The following is a 20,882-nucleotide window of genomic DNA, read 5'->3' on the forward strand; positions in this document are numbered from 1 at the left end:
GTGGTTCGGTTTTAGGGTGAAAAATACTTTACCCGACCCGAAAAAAATAATTTTACCTTATATATTTAGGAATAATTACAATAATAATCCTCTATATATTATTTTTTCAATTAAGTCACTGTTTTTATCAATGTTTTCAAAACCGGACCGGATATTGAACCGGTGAAGGTACTGGTTCACTGGTTCAACCGGGTTCAACAGCGGTTGAATCGGATTTTATATAAAATAATATATATTTTTTAATTTTACATAATATTCAAAGCAATATTAATATATATGTAACACTTTTTTTAAGTTTACAATATTAAAAGGTATAAAAATATCACAAGTCATAACATGTATAAATGAAAAACCATAAAATCAAGTGAAACAAAATGATTCAAATCAACTACAACATAATATTTAAGGTAAAACATATTAAATAATAAATATAATTATATAACTATAATCAAAAAAATAAAATTGGAGTTTAAAAAAATCATAACAAATGATGTCATTTGATTTAATTGTTTAAAAAAAAAATCTCACATGGCTAATAAACATAGAAGAGTATCCCAAAAGTTTAAAGAGTAAAAATATGAGAACAAAACAATCCCACATGGCTAAGAAACATAGAAGAGCATCCCAACTTACTTCTATAAATAATAGAGGTAATTTGACATTCAAAATCATGGAGTCTTTTGGTGAGCACAAAGCGAACTATTCTTTCGCTTCAATTGAGCTCAAATTTTAGGCTTCAATCGAACTTCTAATTTTTTTTTGAGTTCGAGCCTTTTCGATTTCAAGTTTTAATATTATATTTCGAGTTGATAATTTTTAGCTCGTGAGTTTTTGAGTCGAGTTGAGCTTACTTTTAAAGTTTTTGAGTTCGAGTCGAGCTCAGTAATACTCGAATTTGACTTGGCTCGTTGAACAAACGACGTTGTTTGGTTTATTTTTTTTTTAAAGAAAAAAAGTAAACCGGCGGTTCAAACTGGTTTTGCCGGTTTTTAGCCGGTTCATCCCGATTTTCCCGGTTTTCAGCCGGTTCTTTCGGTTCTTTACCGGTTCTGTGCTAATCCGTTTTTGTGAGTTAACCGGACCGAACAGGCCATCGGTTCACGGTTCAACCGGTCGAACCGACCGATCCGGTCCGATTTTAATAGTTTTTATTAAATAAATTTTTTTTTTATTTTAGGTCGGATCGAATTGAATTTTTAAGTTATATATCGGGTCGGGTCATGTGAAAACTTATTTTGGTCGGATTTTTTGTAGATGACTCCTTATTCTCGAGTCGAGTGAACCAAAAACCCGACCCACCTCACCTATACCCATCCCTAGTAGTAATATTGTACTTCTCGTACGAAATGAAAAAAAAATTGTATTTAGATACTTAATGGTATATTATTCGAATGATATGCCAAAAGTTGCATCCACTTCACACACGGATTTTGCCTAGTGCCTTGAAACCAGGACCAAATTGAATATATTGTATTTCTAAGTGGTCTTTGACATATTATATTATATTATATTATATTATATTATATTATGTTATATTATATTATAATTATATTATATTATGTTATGTTATGTTATGTTATGTTATGTTATGTTATGTTATGTTATGTTATGTTATGTTATGTTATGTTATGTTATGTTATATTATATTATATTATATTATAAAGGAACATATATATGATGATGTCTGATCTGATTAGTCCACAAAGGCTGGCCACTGGCTTCTCGGTGAAGCTGTCTTTCTCATATGCTCTGTCTGCTTATTTCCGACTCTCTCTAAATATTAATAATTTAATTATTAAATTTATTACATAACTATATTTATAATACACTTAATATTTTTAACAATCAATAAAGTTATGACATATAATAAAAACGCTACATTATCATCTGAATGTATTCTCACGTAAGGGATGACAATAGCTTGGGCTAAGATTTCGATTAATCTGAATCTGACTTAAAAAATAATTTTATTCGATCTGACATAAAATATATATTCTTTTATTCGGTCTAACTCGAAAAACATATCCTTCACTCAACCTGATTTGAAAGTATATATTTTCACCCGATCTTACTAAAAAAATATATCTTATTCAACTTAAAACTCAATTCAAATTTTAAGATAAAAATTTACATTGACGTGGCAAGACACAAATATATACATATATAATTAAAAAGGTTATAGATAGGTATATCATATGAATTATCTTTAAATATATTATTATTCGATGTTGGGTCAGAAATTTCCACCCTGAATTTAAATTTAATCTATAAATTCAAATCAAATTATCATCCCTAATCACGTCTCTCCTGTAAATACTAAAATGTATAATATTTTCAAATTCAATTATAGCATTGAACAAAAAATATTTTTGGCATTAAGCAATTATTATATTGATTTCCTTTGTTTTGTGATTCACGTGTGATATATTATTGGCATTTGATGAAATAATTAATTGTGTAATTGTGTTACTGGCAGATTGGAAACGACGTAGATTAGACGGTAATTTGCATTAGAGATTACGATTTTGTTTTATTTTTATTTTAATCCCCAGTTGAACACTGTTGGATTAATTAATGAACTTGTTGACTGAAACACAGTTTTAAGTATGGGATCAAACAGTGATTATCCCCTTGTTTTCCGTAATATCAATATATAAAACCAGAAGAATAATGCCATTTGTACTAGCAGACAAACCCAATTCTATGATTGTTTAGAATTGAATTCGGGATTTAATGCTAATTAAGACTAGAACGCATGTTACTTTACCCCTTTTGTATAATATCCTATGTGGTTGATATTGATAGGGATCAACTTATGTTTTTATACTATGATATTAACTTATAAAATTTTATGAGATAAAAATAAATTATAAATATAAAATATAAAAAATACAATTAAATTATATGAGAATTTGAAATTTTTAGGGATATCCACTCATGTCAACCCTCCCTCGCTCTATCATTGTATATAGGATTGAAGCGACGTGGGAAGAGTTAAAAATTCGGAGTATCGTGTCATCAAAAGGCTTAAAAATTCAAGTTTTGGGGCCCAACGTGAATCAAGAAAAGTTAAGGGATCAAATTAAAAAAGTTGTTAAATTCAGAGGCTAAAAGTTATTTTATCCCTTTGATATAGGTTGAATCGATGTGGGAAGAGTTATTTCATCCCTTTGATATAGGATTAAAAACGAGTTAAAAATTCAAGTTTTGGGGCCCAATGTGTATCATTACTGTCATTTATTAAAACGCTAATAAATAAACATAAACCATTACAAAAATAATAGTTTCAGGTAAAAAGAAAGAGTTAATTTTGAATATTATTCTAAAAAAATTGAAAACTACATAAAGGTCGTCGACAATCCAATTATTCAACACATAGTCTCTCAAAAAAATTGCTCATTTTAACTTTTTCTTCTTTGATAATATGATATTTAACTCTTAAAAAACTTGCATGAGCCAAACGACTTCAATGGTTAAGAGATCATTTTTATCCCTAGAAGTCTTGGGTTTGAATATAATGGCTAAATGAGTGTTTGAACGTTCATTATCAAATGATTTAGAGTATTTTAAAAAATACTATATTTTAATCACCCCAAACTGATTCAAAACAAAATCTTCAAAATCTTCTTTATTGAACATTGACTAGATATTTGTGTTCTTATTCCTTTGATTATGATGAATATGCACCCAAATAGCATAAGTTATTAGAAAATATGTTAAAGATTAACGTTGGTTATGGATCAAATTGATTTAATTTCTGAGTTTGAGGGCATAATTAGGTAAAAAGAAAATTCAGGATCTGATTTGATTTTGTTTCAAAAATTAGAGGGCTTTTGAAACATTAAGCCTTAATTGTTTTACATATTGCTTCTTCTGCAGCATTTATGGAAGAAGTTCTTACATTTGCGATTTTCAATCCCCGCCATGGCTACTCTAGACTCTGATGTTCCCATGGTCCCCGTCGGAGAATCTTCAAACAGCTCCGTCGCTTCCTCCTCCACTAAGAAGCCCAAGCGCTTTGAGATCAAAAAGTGGAGCGCTGTTGCCCTCTGGGCTTGGGGTACCAATCCCTAACCCTAGTTTACTTCCTTTTTTGCTTTTTTTTCTATTTTAAAATCAATTTTTTTAATGTTGATTTGCTTGATTGATGCAGATATTGTTGTGGATAATTGTGCGATTTGCAGGAATCACATCATGGATCTCTGTGGGTCTTTCTATCTTGAGTTTATTTTTCAAGTTCTTTTATTCTTTTCATTCGATTTATGATTATTTTTCTTTTGGTTTTGATAAATTCTAATTGGTTTCGTGAATTTGGTTTTTCAGGTATTGAATGCCAAGCAAACCAAGCCAGCGCCACCAGTGAGGAATGCACTGTTGCTTGGGGTATTGTTTATCTTTTTTCTACTCTTTCAAACCGTAGACTTACTGAATTACACTGCATTATAATGTATTGGGCATGTTCATTTGTTGGGGATTACGGCATGATGTGTGTGTTCCGATATCTTGATGTTCGATTCAGGAATTATTTACTCAGGATAAGTGCTACTGTTATTTGATGCAAGTATATTTTGTACCAAACACAAGGATTGAGAATTTAGAACTCACGTAAGAACTTGTAGTTGCTTATTTTGTTAAGTAGCGCGGTGTTCCTGTCTTGGGGTAGAAAAGAACAAATTATTCGTAAATTCTGATGAAACTATGGTGATTTCATCGTTTAAAGAGAGGTTGAGTGTTGAAGAGGAAAAATTATGCTCAAACCTTTAATGTTTTATTAGAAAATATCGGCAAGTGTATCATTTAAGATGCTAATGGTGATGAATCAATTAAGTTGATAGGAGCTATTCGAATTTGCTTCATAATGCTTTGCCATTGGTAATTTACTCCTAATGGCATCAAATACATTGTTTTGTGGGTTCTATTGCTTTGCTGAATGGCATTTGGTGTTTATGCATTTCTAAGTTAAATGCCAGATTATTTTTTATACTAAAGCTATCTGAATAATTTCTTAGTTTTGGTTTGAACTAGAAGTAAATATGAACTGTATTGGTTGCTCTTCGTTCGATGGTTACATGTTGCTTGCGAGAATTGTTGGTCCCTACACTATATTGTTTCTAATATAAATAAAATTCCATGACTAAAGTACTCAACTAATTAGAGTACTGAAGAAATTACTTGTTAAATTTAACTTGTTCCTTGAATTCTCTTTAAGATTCTCATGAAGTTTGGAGACACTATTAAAGCATGCGGGTGATAACATTAAGAACAGGACAGCCTTCTTTAACAGCATTAGTCATGTTTTGGTCTTGGAAATTGTATGGTTTCACCCTATATTAGTTGTTTCCTTGCATATAAACGAACATTGAAACTCATCTTTCACACTTTTTGCTTGACGGAAAACATAGAAACCCGTCTTTGATTGGATATTTAATTGTTATTCATTTGTAGGGGTCTGTAACCATGCATTTCACTTCCACTGTATCAGCCGATGGCTGAAGACTCGTCAAGTGTGTCCATTGGGTATGATTTTTGCCTCCCGGTACCTTATTTTTGCTTCGATGTGTTGCCCCATCCATAATAATGCTATCTTTGTGGTTTTGAATTTGCAGATAATAGTGAGTGGGAATTCCAGAAGTATGGTCACTAAATCATTTGGACTTGTTTTCAGTTGAATCTGCTTACCTTTCTCGCATGGAGTGGATGAAGATTACATATTTCTTCAGCTTTCTGTTGATTTTACTGTATTTGCTTTTATTTTTTAGGAAAACATTTGGATCTATGAACTAGGGATTGGGATTTGCCATGCTAATATGCTTATATTTTATTGAGAATTCAGGTTTGAGACTCAGATTTTTCGAACATGATCATTTCAAATTTGGGTTATTTTTTGACACGAGTTCGGGTTTGGGTTAATTCAAATTTGGATCGGACAAGTTTGTATTATTGACTTTATATGATTAAATTAAATTATGTTAGATTTGTATTCGGATTGATCGAACCAAGTTTTTGGTTTTGAGTCGAGCCGAAATTGACGGGTATTTAGGACGGTAAAGGCCTACCTTTGGATATTTAGGACAGCAGCATTTCCATCTACAAAAACAAGGATTAGTCTAAATATACCAATTATTTTTTTAAACCTACCATTTTTTTTAAAACACTAAAAGATTATTAAACTTACCAATTTTTTTATTAAAACACTAAAAGATTAATGTAATGATTATGTTTTTTTATTAAAGTTTTTAATCATTATGTAATAATGATGTCTTTTTCATTATTAATTTTTTTTCATTTATTTCTTCAAAATGGTAATAATTATTTATTTTTAAAATTTTTGTTATCTTTTTTACTTATTTAATTATATATACATGTATAAAAAAGCAAATATTAAAATATTCATTGATAAATAAACTAGAATTACAATATATTGAACGTTACATAATTACTTCGATAGGTCAAAAGTTTAATGAATACGAAAATAATATTTACGAAACTCTTCCTGACGACTAACATATGGGTCTTCCCATGCAGATGTAATGTCACTTTTATATGTAATCCAAAGTGGATGAGTCATCGGCAAAGGACAACCTTCGCGTAAATCCGCTTTAATATAATGGTTATCATTCACATGTGCAATGACGATTGTCCCATGTGGCTCTGATTGTGGTGGGCTGGACCAAAGGGAAAAATCGTAATACAGCCTCCGATGCTTCCTCCATTAGCTAGACTTATAACAACTCTATTGTATGCAGAAGCAATAATCAATACCGTTTTTGGCATTTCCATCCATTTTCCGGCTAATTGTACGGATTTATAGATTTTTTTATAACTTGTCGTTCCAAATATATATTTATACTTTTGATGGTTAACATCTAACTCCCGCACCAAGTATGATCGAATTCGAGGTCATTGATCCTCAGATAGACCAAGAGCGACAACGACCGATCGAAATCCGCAATTTCCGTTCTTAGCAGCATAAAGGTTAATTTTTGCCTTTTTAGCTTCAAATTCTCATGTGCTAGGGCTTGAAAGATTGGGGGTTGAGTTTTGATTTGGAAGTCAAGCTTTCTGTTATTGGAATTGTTTTATTTTCTACTTTTGATGTTTTGGATGACTTGATTTGGAAGTCAATCTTCATTTGATAAACTATATTTACATGTTAAATTAATTTATTTTAAATAATAATATTTTTTATAAATGAATCTTAAAAAAATTAAATTAATTTATTCTGTTTAACCAATTTTTAATACATAGAAATGACACAATGAAATGTCCACCCTATAACTGTGTTTTTAGGAGTACTTAAACTGACACTGAAACATTAGTCAGATCATCTAACTGTTAATAACACGATGACCAAAAATCAATGGATGAGATGGAATTGCGCACGCCAAGCTCAAACCAATCTGACCTACTTAACTTTTAAAAATTTAGTAGTGCCCTAGCAACTCCAATAAAAGATTCCATTATAAATTATTTTTGGGTTAACTTGGTATAGTGCCCATTTTTTTTATTGTTTGACTTGGTATATTTAGTAAAAGTTGGTAGCTTTAGTAATGCCCAAACAACAATCCGTCATGAAGGAAACAAAAAAAAAAAGACGCCACTTTGGCTGCATTGCAAATCATGACTCTCACTCAAAATTGATTCATATATCTAAACATATAATTAATTTTAATCATAGTTTAACGTAATTTTTTAAACATATAATAATATAGTTTGATCTAACTTTATTAACAAGAGATGATTGTCATATATCGATAATTTCAGATAAAATTAAAATATTCAAAAGTTTGAGATCAATTTAGAATAAAAATTATAATTTGAAAATAAAATTGTAATGTTCAAAAGTTTGAAGGTTAATTTAAAATGAGTTATTTTTAAAAAATAAAATTGAAATGTTCAAAAATTTAAAATTTAGTTTAAAATAAATATCATAATTTAAGAATATATGATATAATTAACTCTTTATATGAATATAAATTTATTTTTCAATAGAATGAATATAAAATTTAAAGAGTAACATATTCATATAATTCTACGTTTATAGTGTATTTTTTAATTATATCATGACTATAAAATTTTACAAAATAGATATGTGAGTAAATGAAAAATTATTAATTAATATTTTTCTTCTTAATTTAATTATAATTTTTTAATTTTTAATTTTTTATTAATTTTGAACTTTTTAAATTCTTAAAAGTTTTAGATAATCACAATTATTTTATCATAATCGTTACCCAGCAGTTTCGGGCAACAACAAAAAATCTAAAATTTCCACTAAATTCGTTATTTACAAAACCTCCGTTTTCCTTTAAGGTCAAGGTTATTACACCGAGACGTCCATATATAAGATTGATCCACGATCCGACATTTAGAAAAAAAGAATTATTTTTATTTTCCCCTTAATTCTTATTCTCTCTTTCTTCTTCCTTCGTTCTATAATATATATAGACAATTTGCTATCGCCCTCAGGTACTTCCCTCCTTAGTTATGTCTTCAATCTATTTTTTTTTTCAGTTTCTTCATAAAGACTTCTGCCAATAGATAAGAGCCGTTGGATTCTGTGTTTGGATCTAAATCTAGCGGCCGTAACAATATGTTGCAGTTTTTGTTCACGACTTAATTTTTTTTCCGCGTGTTTTAATCTAGCTGATGATTGTGACTTGAACGACTATTGTTTGGTTTTTTAATTTGTCTTTCATTGTCATTGATTTGATCTAATGTGCGTGGAGATTGTCAATTTTTGCTTTGAATTGAGATTAATTGTTTTCAAAATTATGATTAGAAAAAGTAAGGAATTTTGTGGATAATTACGTTGTGATAATTTACTTGTTAATTATAGCTTAAACGGAAAAATGAAAACCCTGGAGGTTTTTCCAACTGTGGTGGTTGCGTTTAGTAAATGTAGGCTGTGAGTTGGAATAGGATCTGTGTTGGTTTCTAAAAATGCCATGTAATTAAGTTTGTTTAGCTTAGCTATGTCGAATCTCTGTAAAAATGCGGCCAAAATATCTGGTTTTTTTATGCTTTGATGGTTCGTGTTTGGAATGTTTTTGTTTGAATGATTAAGATGAGAGAGCATTGCTTGCACCTAAGATTGGTTTAGAATGTTTCCAGTACTTTGAAGTCGATCATTTATGCTCTTCTGCAACATCAGTTCAGGCCATCATTTTGTGAAGTTTTATGACCCATACAATGGGCCTAGCTTTGATGTAGCTGAATGAGTTTGCAGTAATAGAATGTATGGTTTAGAAGTACGAAACACTTCATACCTATTTCTTACATTTACTCAAAGAATCTGTAGATTGATCTGCAATTTTGTTTGTTTTTTGTTTTTCCTTGAGGTGTCAGCCTTTATTACTTTCTCATTGTGGGACTTGCTTTCTCCTGTTAGTGACATTTTGACATCTCTTACTTTTTTATGTCTTTGTAGGATGAAAGGAGGCCCTTACAAACTGAGGTGGAGGGCTAAAGAGTTCTCTCTGGCTCTCATTGTTCTTTTATGTACAACTATTGTGATTTGGGCATGGGACAGAAGTCCAACACTTACTTCAGCACTATCATCAAAAAATCAGTTGCAGCTCCCTCCAGGTTTGTTTGAAGCTGTCTTATTTCTTCACTGTGCTATTTGTTAGTATTGAAACTCTGTTAATTGGATAACCCGAGCTTCTTTTTCCAATTAATATTTTAGTCCTCTCTTGCTTCATAGGCTTGCCCATCTAAATCCAATATGAAGTTATTTGTCTCTTTTCCCTTTCCCATGCTATGTTTATATACTGCATTCTGTTAATATTCCTGGTTAATGCTGCATATGTACATTTTTAACAATAAAGGAGTCGGTTATTTTTATGTTACAAAAAGTGCTTTGTCAAGGCTAGTAACTTTCTGCTTAGGGATTACAACATGGTTTGGCCTACTGCACTGTTAGATTAACTTTAACAGCATACATTAATGCCAAATGTCAAGTTGTTAATATTTGCTTTCCTTTGATTTTTAAACCTTCTAGAAAATAGAGACAATCTTTTGAATTAGAAACTTGGAAAGCGTATTCTGGATAAGAGTACTGCTACTTACAAGCTCACAATATCTTCCCTTACTCTCCTATTATCTGGTGCAGATATTAAAACAGTACCAGTAGATCCCAAAAGACACGTGAAAGAAGATATTTCTACATTGACACGGAGTGAGGCCGTAAATAACAAACGGGAACATCATTTGGATAACCCATATTCTACTGGTACTGCCAAAAGTTATTCAGACTTTGAAACAGTTCCTATACAGAAGAAAGGTGATTTGCTTCTTTATCTATCTCAAGAATTAGGATCAAATTTTTTAATATCGCTGTGGCTTGTATTTTAGAATAACTTGTTTTGCTAAATCTTGTTTAGAATAACTTTCATCATAGTTATAAGTTTTTTCTCGCGAGATGATGTTTGAGTCTTATAATTGCCAATGTCAATGGTATATATTTTTCATAGATGAGTATTTGCATGGCTAGATTAAACAATTTCTTTACCATATAAGATCTGTTGAATTCCTGCTGCATATCTGTCCAGTTGTGAAGTCATGGATGATTAGAGCAAGATTTTCTATTATTTTTTCTTAAATCTTGAAGTTCTAATGTTTTAACTATGCTATCTAGTTGTGTGCTCTCCAGAGTCCGGTGCACTTTTCCTTTACTTGTTTTACAATGAATACTATTAGGATCTTGCCGCAACTAGTTCCTTCTGTTTACACTCATGGCATTTTTGGGGTTCCCATTGTAATTTTTTATGATGGTGCAGAAGAGGAAGCAACAAAACACAAAGGCAGTCCCAAAAGAGAGAAAACTGGTGCTATTGAAAATGGATCAGGCTCATCACAGATAGAGGAAACACACAATGTAATTTTAAGAGGAAGAACTTCAGAACAAGAAGAAAAAACAGTGGAACGTCAAGGTAGAATGTTGCCTATGGGTGATATGAATTTTTCTTGTTTCGTACATTTCTGTCTCTGTATACAAGTTTACATTTGGAAATTGCAGAGAGGAAATTCTGCCTATAGTTCTGTTGTTTTATACACATTATGCTTGGGGAGGAAATGCATTCATCAACATGATTAATAAGGCCATGTCTGACCAGTTTTTGTTGATCTAGATCTTTTAAGCTATTAATGGATACCTCGTCAAAGAGTTATTAACACTGTTTTTAGTGCATCTTCCAAACCTCTCACATAGGTTTTGCATTCTGTTACATGGATGTAATATCAACCATTTGTCGCAACAATTTGTATTGCACACTCCATTTAACCATTTTCCTAGTGGATCAGTTGGTAATGTGCAAGATGCCTTTGGTTATGATGTTAATGCTCCCTCTCTGTTTGAGTCTGTTCGATGTAGTGATTACATTACTGACCAGTAAGTGATTACCACATGATTACCGTCTCTCATTTTCTCATATTTTTTCCAGCCTGTGATTATACAAAAGGGAAATGGGTTATAGATGATAGACGGCCTCTGTATTCCGGGCTTGGTTGTAAACAGTGGCTAGCACCAATGTGGGCTTGTCGTATGATGCGGCGTCAAGATTTTGCCTTTGAGAATCTAAGGTGGCAACCAAAAGATTGTGAATTGGAAGAATTTGTACGGTCAGAGTTCTTAAAAAGGTAATATTATCCTTTTCATTGAATATTTATTCTTTAAATAACGGTTGTTTCGGTTAGTCCTACTCCTTCCAGCTCAATCTTAATCATTTTGCTTTATAAATGCACTCTCTTCTTCTTCCCGATAATCAATGTCTATTGGACATTTACACGTACTTATGATGCATTACAGGATGAAAAACAGAACTCTAGCTTTTGTTGGAGATTCATTGGGTAGGCAGCAGTTCCAGTCTCTAATGTGCATGATCACAGCTGGTAAAGAAAGCCCGGATGTCCTCGACGTTGGCCCAGAGTTTGGACTTATCATACCACCCGGTGGTAAACGCCCTAATGGTTGGGCTTACCGATTTCCCAGCACCAATACTATTGTCCTGTACTATTGGTCTTCAACTCTCTGTGATTTGGAGCCTCTTAATCCCGAGGATCCACATACAGAATATGCAATGCATCTCGATCGACCTCCAGCATTTCTGCGCGATTTTCTCCACAGAATCGATGTCTTGGTTCTAAACTCTGGGCATCATTGGAATCGAGGAAAACTTAGGGCGAACAAGTGGATCATGTATGTTGGGGGCAAGCCTAATACCAACAGGAAGATAGCCGATATGGGAAGTGCCAAGAACTTCACAATCCACAGCACAATTAAATGGCTAAACTCTCAACTTCCGAAACATCCTCATCTGAAAGCCTTTTATCGGAGCATCTCCCCGAGGCACTTCGTAAACGGGGATTGGAACACCGGGGGAAGCTGTAACAATACCACTCCTATGTCTATAGGCAAAGAAGTACTCCAAGAAGAGTCTAGTGATCATGGTGCTGCCAGCGCTGTGAGGGGCACAGGGATTAAACTTCTCGATATAACAGCATTGTCTCAGGTCAGGGACGAGGGCCACATATCTCGGTTCAGTCTGACGGCATCACCTGGAGTCCAGGACTGCCTGCACTGGTGTTTGCCCGGTGTTCCTGACACATGGAATGAAATCCTCTTCGCATTAATATAGTCTCAGATTGTTCTTTGCTTCAATGCCTCGAGACACAAATGTGTTAGCTTCTCCTATCATCGTTCGGGCGTACTCTCGACGGCATTGTTTTAACGGCTTCTCCCGAGTGGAATCGACTCATTCTTAGTGTTATTAGTATACTTAAAAATAGATGTAGCCTCTAGAGATTTAGCTTAGTGTGTGACATAACATTTTATATATTTACACTTTCGGAATATTGCCGGAGGAGGCAGCTGAACAGAAGTTGGCCAGAAAATGAGTACATTTGCAGCCTCCAATGATGGAAGGGAGAATAGAGTGTTGGAATTTGGAGAAAACGAACAAGAAAAATATGTGAAATTACAAATTTGGTACCAAACAATTAATATTATTCTTTTAGGATCCAATTATCGGATTTAATTCTTGTATTTCAATTTAGTATAATTTGAGACCAATGATTGAGATTACAAAGGAAAAGAGATACAGTTGGGGGTGATGGCTTTATTTCTAACTCTTCATTAAGATCCGTACTTTACAGCTTTGGGTTCCCACTTCATTTATTAATTATTATTACAATAAGATTTTTGGATATGGTTGATCGGCGTTGACCAACTTTGTCACCAAAGTGTTGCTTCATCATGTAGGCGTAAGTACATAACTATACTATACTAGCTTCATAATTAGTCCGAGAAAAATAGAGTTAATTGTACTACAAATCCCCAAACTATGATCTTATTCTAAATTGGTCACTTTTGAACATTTCAATTTTATCTTTATGACTCTCATTTTAAATTGATCTAAACTTTTGAACGTTTTAAATTCATTTTCAGACTATGACACTCATTCTAAATTAGTCCAAAAAATTTTGAACGGTCCAATAAAAGTCCCAATAATCATTCAAAGTTTGGGATGAAATTGGAACATTCAAAATTTTGGAGACCAATATAGAACGATGATCATAATTTGGTGATATATTTTGAAACATTAAAAAAATTAAGGATTAATTTAGAATAAAAATTATAATTTGAAGATAAAATTAAAGTATTTAAAAATTTGAAGATCAATTTAGAATAAGAATCATAGTTTTAAATTTTAAATTACTTATAAAAAATCATTTTACATTTTATTGAATATTTAAAAGGATTTATTATATTACAATATATTTGCCGACCTGCCGGTAATGAAGGGTGTAAATGTAGGTGGCACGAATTAGCCGACAAAACAACTGGGTCTGTACACACTCGCATGCAGAGAGACGTTGGTAAACAACACTAATGTAAAATAATGGTCAAATTATGCTTTTGACCTTTCTACTATTTTCAAATTTTACGTTTAATCCTTACACTTTTATATATATATTTTTATTAATAAATTTGATCATTTTATTTTAAATTTTTTCACGTTTGATAATTAAAATTGAAGAATTACATTTCAATTAATTATATTATCAATTTATTATAATTTGATCATTTAATTGTTAGCTTCTATTATTCAAATTATGAAATTCTGATATGAAATATTTAAACGGCTGAGTTATTATTTTCTTAATAAATTAATATACTCCAAAATATAATGACACATAATGTCATATTATTCGTTTAAACAATATCATATTAAACTTATGTGATACGAGTAGTGACTAATGAAAGTTAATAATTTAATGATCAAATTGTAACAATGATAATATAAATTATCAAACTTATAATTTACCCTAAAATATCAGCCTCGACAAAATTGACAGAGACTATGACCCTACGTCTTCAGGGATGGACTGTCCCAATTATCTTAAAATCTGATAATATTTTTTCGCCCGTTCGTCCTTGTATGTCTTTGTGTTTGAATCACACCGCACATAAATTATGTGTACGTGTATGTGTAGGTTCTGTTCAGATTTATTTTTAACTTACTCGTATGTCTAATTTTTTTTAGTTTGGGTGTATTCTTGTGACTCTAATGTATTATTGTCTAATAAAAATCTAAGTATAATAAAGGGACTAAATTCATAATTTGACCTAAAATAAAAAGAATAAAATAAGCAAAGAAACTAACCGTTAAGAGTTGGGAGTCTAGGAGACTTAGCATCTTGTGCTTCTCGTCCGTTCACCATGTGTATCCACTTTCTATTCAATCACATTCCGCCACGTATGCATCTCCTTCGTTCTCAACGGCAAAAACTATTAATTTATTGTTGATTTAACAAAGCTCATTACTTTGCTTTCTTAATAGAGAAGAACAGATACAGCGAAACGAATCAGATGCTAAACGCCATTTGCTGCAAAAGAAAGCAAAGATCCCATCTTTGAAGTAAACCCATCTCCTCCAAGTTCAATTTCTTGAAGTAATCTCTGCGAAAAGAAGAGATTTTTGCTTTTGTTTTTGTTTTTGTTTCTGTTTTGGTTTTGGTGTTGACAATGGCGGAAGACTTCGCAAGGGCGGTGGAAGACGGGCTTAAGCTAGCGAAACGGGTATACTTAGGTAAAGACAGTGCAGTGATGGCGGCGCCGCCGCCTGTGCAGTTTTTATCCGATTGGTACTTGCCGTCGGCTCCAATGGTTTACGCGGTTATATCCGACCCGAGGATGGTGGATAACCCGGATATGCCGAGTTACCAGCCGCATGTCCACGGCCGGTGCGATCCGCCGGCTTTGATTCCTCTCCAGATGAGCAGCGTCGATCTCGAAGTTGATTGTTATGGAGATACAGCTTTCGTTCATGTCTCGGGTAAATGGAGGGTCCATTGCGTCATGGGTAGCCGTTCTTGCGATTTCCGGATTGCTGTCCCCATGGGAAACCAGGTTTGTTCTTAGCTTCAAGCTCTCATTTTCAGCTCAAGGAGTTGTTTTTGTCATTTGATTCTGCAAAATCTTGTTGTTTTTGTTGATGTTTGTTAGACAGAAAAAATGGGATTGTGGCGGCTGTAAGAAGTTCAACTTTTCTGATTAATTTGGACGGAGAATGACAGTCGATGCTTATGCGAAGTGTGATGAACTGAAGAAGATGATGCTTGTGTGAAGGAGGAGTGTGATGAACTAAGAAGATGATGCACCTCTCATCATAATTAAATTGTAACGATTGTCTATGTAACAACGCTATTGCAATATGTTTATCACGATTGTGGACATAGTAGACGCAATTGCCAAGTACTACGGTCATACAATAACCGTTTCCGAGGGTACAACGGCCTTTATTTTGATAGCCTACCGTTAATTATATCCATGCCTTTCTCCCATTTGGCTCATCACTATTCATCATCTTTCTCAGTTCACCACTCTTCTTCGTCTTTGTATAATCATCGACTATAGACTCTCCGTCCAAACCAGAAAGGATTAATCTCCCATACCCGCTAGTACATCATTTTTTCTAATCAACGATGTTGTAGATGAATTTGTGCTTATTCATGGCTTCAAAGCAATAATGTATATGTCATTTGGCCAACAGGGTTCGATACTAGGGGTTGAGGTTGATCTTCCTGGGAAATTCTATTCCACTGAACTGATCGGAGAAGAAGAAAGTAAGGTTATTGAAAAGTTAGCAAGACCGCAAGATGGAGGCTTTCTGAAGCCACACATATTTACTATAACAATACCACAGGTGCAACGATGTTTAACGATTCAGAGTTTATCAATTCGAATCGACATGGTTGATGGGTTCATTTCCATTGTTCCTAATGAATGTTTTTGTTTTTATGTTTATAGGTTGATGGAGGTACTAATATTGGAATTAAGCTTCGTTGGTCTCAGAAATTGTCATATGATCAAGGCCAGTTTTCCTTAACCGTGCCGTTTCGATTTCCCGAATATGTTACGCCGGCTGTAAGGAAGATATCGAAGAAAGAAAGGATTCAGTTGAATGTCAACTCTGGTATTGCAACTGGAATCTTGTGCAAGGCAACTAGTCATCCTTTGAAGGTGCATATTTTGGTTCAGAATCATTGTTTTGTCCTGTTTTGTTCTTTGCTAAATCCCCAAATTTCGCAGGAAACGAAACGACGGGCCGAGAAGTTTTCGTTCTTGTATGAAGCAGAAGTTCTCACTTGGTCTAATACTGACTTCAGTTTCTCCTATAGTGTAAGAAAAAAAACTCAACTTAGTTGTACCTCAAGTCTCTGTGATTCTGGATACTTATTTGCATATATTGACTGCGTGTTTTTATAGGTCTCTTCCGGTAACATATTCGGAGGCGTTCTTTTGCAGTCTCCGCCTTTGTATGATTGTGACCAAAGGGATATGTTTTGTGTTTATCTTTTGCCTGGAAGTCAGAAGAGTAGGAAGGTTGGTCTAGCGTTTGTTCAACCTGCTATGCTATTTCTATTCGGTTATTCATTTTGGTATTGGTCCTCATTTCGTTGAATTCGATAGGTGTTCAAAAAGGCAGTCGTATTTGTGGTCGACCTAAGTGACAGTATGCAAGGGAAACCACTCGAGGCTACCAAGATTGCGATATCTTCCGCCCTGTTGAAACTCGGTCCAGAAGATTCATTTAACATTATAGCTTTTAGTAGTGAAACTTCTCTATTCTCAAAGGCCATGGAGTTGGCTTCCGATGTAGCAATTGAACGGGCCACTACATGGATGAGCACGAAATCTACAATGGGTGGCGGTACAACTACGTCGATTCCATTGGAAAAGGTCTGATCTGAAATTTCTTTTTCTTCGTTTCTTCAAGAGACTTGCATGTTATTAACTTGTGGTTTATCTGCCAGGCATCCGAGCTGCTATCAAACACTAGTGGTTCAATTCCTATGATTTTTCTTATCACCGATGGGGCTGTTGAAGATGAGAGAAACATTTGTGATTCGATGAAAAAACGTTTGACAAATGGAGGATTACCGTCTCCACGCATACATACTTTTGGCATAGGTAATATTTTCGGCCTTTGACCCTCCTATATCGTGTAAATTGCAAATGCTGAAATCAGATAATAAAAGCTTCCCTTGTGGAATTATTGCAGGTTCATTCTGTAATCACTATTTCCTGCGCATGCTTGCCATGATCGGCCGGGGAGATTTCGATGCTGCTTGTGATCTAGGTCCATATGTGTTTCGACTTTATGTTCATATCCCGTGCTAAAGAATCTTGTTATACAATGAAAATTCAATGCATTGCTCGAATTTTCCCTATAATTCTCTTATTATAAGGATATGTGAACGTTTGCGTCCTATATCATTAGTCTTACTACTTCTTTCCTTCCTGATTCTTTTCAGATTTAATTGAGGTTCAGATGCAAAAGTTATTTAGCAAAGCTTTGTCTACCGTTCTTGCCGATATAACCATTGATGCATGCGACGATAATGAACAAATAGAGGTACGTTTTTAAAGTCCATATCATCTTATGTTCTTCTGATGTATAGAATCAGTCGAAATCACATGAATATCACAGCAAACACCTTACGGTGATGTATATTGAGATCCATTCAATATTTTTACTGTCTAGGCAGCGATAATCCAGCGTGAGTCTTACCGAAGGTTCTTCTCACTGACCCACTTTATTCGATTTCCTTCTATGTATAGGTGTACTCTTCATGCATTCCCGACCTTTCCTTCGAAGGCCCGTTGACGATATGCGGGAGGTACGAAGGAAGTTTCCCCGAAACGATTAAAGCTAATGGTATCTTAGGGGATTTGAGTGACTTTGTCATGGACTTGAAGGTTGTAAGGAATACTGATGTTCCTCTTGACAGGGTAAGGCTCCTACTCGGTTTCGCTGCATAGATAGTCCGAGAAATACTCGTTTTCATGTCCATTGCCTCTCAACTTCTCACGATTTCCCTTGCTTCTACAGGTGTTAGCGCGACAGCAGATTGATCTACTCACAGCTCGAGCATGGTTCTCGGAAGATAAACAGCTCAAACAGAAGGTATGTGCACAGCATTCAGACAATTTCTTGAGTTGAAATGGGTGGGAAAACAGTTTTGGAATAAAACATAAACCAATGCCGTGTAAAAACCGTTGTTGATGTTATCGGTATGTTAATGGCAGGTTGCACAATTGAGCATCGAGACTTGCAATATCTCTGAGTATACTCGAATGGTCCTACTCGAGAAAAATAAACTAGACAAAGCAAATGAATCTTCTGGGGTTCTAAAGGTATGCTTTGTGCCTCAAAAACTAGCATATATGTCCAACCAAGTCGTGTCGGGGCTTCCTTTACGAACATTGTCAAGGCAGACGACCTCATGAAAGTTGGGTTTTCTAATGCAGGTAAAGAAAGGCGATCCCCACAAAATCAGGGATCCTGGAGCGCCCAAAAAGGTATTGCTTCGGAGGCTTTCGGTTGGCTTCGGCGACCTGACTGCAACCGCCGAAAACATGCGTCCGGGAGTGGAAGAACAAAAACTGCCGGATGCTGCGGAAGCTTTCATGAAGGCGACTTCGGATTGCTGTGTGCGGATGTGCGAGCACTGCTGTTGCATGTGCTGCATCCAATGTTGTTCGAAGATGAATGATCAGTGTGCCATTTTGTTGACACAGATATTCACTGCTTTGGCATTCATCGGCTGCCTTGAATGTTGCACACTGTGCTGTTGTGCACAAGATGGGCAATAGGGCCTTTATAATATCCGATTCAGATTAATCAATTAATGAATAATATCAATAATTATAAAAAAAATCTATTAACATCGAATTTGTTGTTGTATATTGGTGTTTATAGTGTATAAAAAATTATATTATCTTCTATTTACCTTGGTTTGGACCACTCGAAATATACAGTTACAATTTAAGACAAAAATAGATCGAGTCAATAAATAGTTAATATTTTAAAATAACTGAATAATTACTTTGATTCTTAATTTTTTAGCACTTTAGACCCAACATTTTATTTTAGGACAAGTTTCTTTATAGATAAAAGTCGTTAGTCAATAAACAGTTAATATTTAAAAATAATTCGTTATAATTAGATGGCAATATTAACGTGACATGTATATATGTAAAAATGATTACATGACATGTTATGATAGAAAAAATATTTTTTAAATATTATAATTAATTTTTTATATTAACATCGAATTTGTTGTTGTATATTGGTGTTTATAGTGTATAAAAAATTATATTATCTTCTATTTACCTTGGTTTGGACCACTCGAAATATACAGTTACAATTTAAGACAAAAATAGATCGAGTCAATAAATAGTTAATATTTTAAAATAACTGAATAATTACTTTGATTCTTAATTTTTTAGCACTTTAGACCCAACATTTTATTTTAGGACAAGTTTCTTTATAGATAAAAGTCGTTAGTCAATAAACAGTTAATATTTAAAAATAATTCGTTATAATTAGATGGCAATATTAACGTGACATGTATATATGTAAAAAATGATTACATGACATGTTATGATAGAAAAAATATTTTTTAAATATTATAATTAATTTTTTATATTAACATCGAATTTGTTGTTGTATATTGGTGTTTATAGTGTATAAAAAATTATATTATCTTCTATTTACCTTGGTTTGGACCACTCGAAATATACAGTTACAATTTAAGACAAAAATAGATCGAGTCAATAAATAGTTAATATTTTAAAATAACTGAATAATTACTTTGATTCTTAATTTTTTAGCACTTTAGACCCAACATTTTATTTTAGGACAAGTTTCTTTATAGATAAAAGTCGTTAGTCAATAAACAGTTAATATTTAAAAATAATTCGTTATAATTAGATGGCAATATTAACGTGACATGTATATATGTAAAAAATGATTACATGACATGTTATGATAGAAAAAATATTTTTTAAATATTATAATTAATTTTTTATATTAAATTAATTATAACCAATTAGATGATAATGCCAATTTATTGACTTTTAATATTAAATTTTATTTTTCTTCATTCATAATAAAATTAAAGTCTCATTCCATTATAATTTGTTTTGATTTTCTAAATAAAAAATTATTAATATATTACTTTATTTAGTTATCCAAAAGTCAAAAGGGCCGTTGAGCTGAGTTTACTTTGTTTTTACTGTCTCTCAGTTAAAATCAGGGTAAACTACTCCAATGGTCATTAATGTTTGGGTATGTTTTTGTTTTCACTATTGATGTTTTAAAAATTACATATCGGCCACTATTGTTATCGTTTGTTACAAATTGGTCACTCGCCGTTAACAGGAGTGACGAAAAACACACGTGACCTGTTAACAGCAGTTAACAGACTTACTTAGATGGTATAATTACACAAATAGTCCATGTTATTTATATATTATTTCAATTTGATCCTAGTTTTAATAAATTAAAATATATTTATTTATAATTCTTATA

The 20,882-nt window shown here is 33.1% G+C and overlaps 3 protein-coding genes across 5 annotated transcripts; all 3 read left to right on the plus strand.

Annotated features, from left to right (window-relative positions):
• Positions 1-3,895: 3,895 nt before the first annotated feature.
• LOC120167838 (RING-box protein 1a-like) lies at positions 3,896-5,803 on the plus strand. Of its 2 annotated transcripts, XM_039176732.1 has the most exons (5): positions 3,896-4,060; positions 4,154-4,204; positions 4,324-4,383; positions 5,446-5,517; positions 5,607-5,803. In XM_039176732.1, the coding sequence occupies exons 1-5, from the start codon at positions 3,925-3,927 to the stop codon at positions 5,642-5,644; spliced, it is 357 nt and encodes a 118-aa protein (XP_039032663.1). In that variant the 5' UTR covers positions 3,896-3,924; the 3' UTR covers positions 5,645-5,803. The 2 variants fall into 2 exon arrangements, with proteins under 2 accessions (XP_039032663.1, XP_039032662.1); XM_039176731.1 differs by lacking the exons at positions 5,446-5,517; positions 5,607-5,803 and adding an exon at positions 4,494-4,554 and having other exon boundaries at positions 4,324-4,450.
• Positions 5,804-8,387: 2,584 nt separating this feature from the next.
• LOC120167808 (protein trichome birefringence-like 16) lies at positions 8,388-12,643 on the plus strand. 2 transcript variants are annotated; one of them, XM_039176702.1, is made up of 6 exons: positions 8,388-8,469; positions 9,431-9,588; positions 10,115-10,285; positions 10,782-10,934; positions 11,445-11,640; positions 11,810-12,643. In XM_039176702.1, exons 2-6 carry the CDS (start codon positions 9,432-9,434, stop codon positions 12,636-12,638), a joined length of 1,506 nt encoding a protein of 501 aa, XP_039032633.1. In that variant the 5' UTR covers positions 8,388-8,469; position 9,431; the 3' UTR covers positions 12,639-12,643. The 2 variants fall into 2 exon arrangements, with proteins under 2 accessions (XP_039032633.1, XP_039032634.1); XM_039176703.1 differs by having other exon boundaries at positions 10,785-10,934.
• A 2,131-nt stretch (positions 12,644-14,774) lies between these two features.
• Positions 14,775-19,262, plus strand: LOC120167807 (inter alpha-trypsin inhibitor, heavy chain 4-like). Its single transcript, XM_039176701.1, has 14 exons — positions 14,775-15,412; positions 16,056-16,208; positions 16,313-16,525; positions 16,595-16,684; positions 16,772-16,888; positions 16,976-17,245; positions 17,320-17,476; positions 17,568-17,645; positions 17,821-17,921; positions 18,128-18,298; positions 18,399-18,473; positions 18,596-18,703; positions 18,818-19,160; positions 19,222-19,262. Coding segments are annotated over exons 1-14 (2,262 nt in total). The 5' UTR covers positions 14,775-15,028; the 3' UTR covers positions 19,224-19,262.
• The last annotated feature ends 1,620 nt before the right edge of the window (positions 19,263-20,882 follow it).

This window comes from Hibiscus syriacus, unplaced genomic scaffold (genome assembly GCF_006381635.1).
Source record: "Hibiscus syriacus cultivar Baekdansim isolate YM2019G1 unplaced genomic scaffold, ASM638163v2 tig00111701_pilon, whole genome shotgun sequence".
Taxonomy (NCBI): Eukaryota; Viridiplantae; Streptophyta; class Magnoliopsida; order Malvales; family Malvaceae; genus Hibiscus; species Hibiscus syriacus.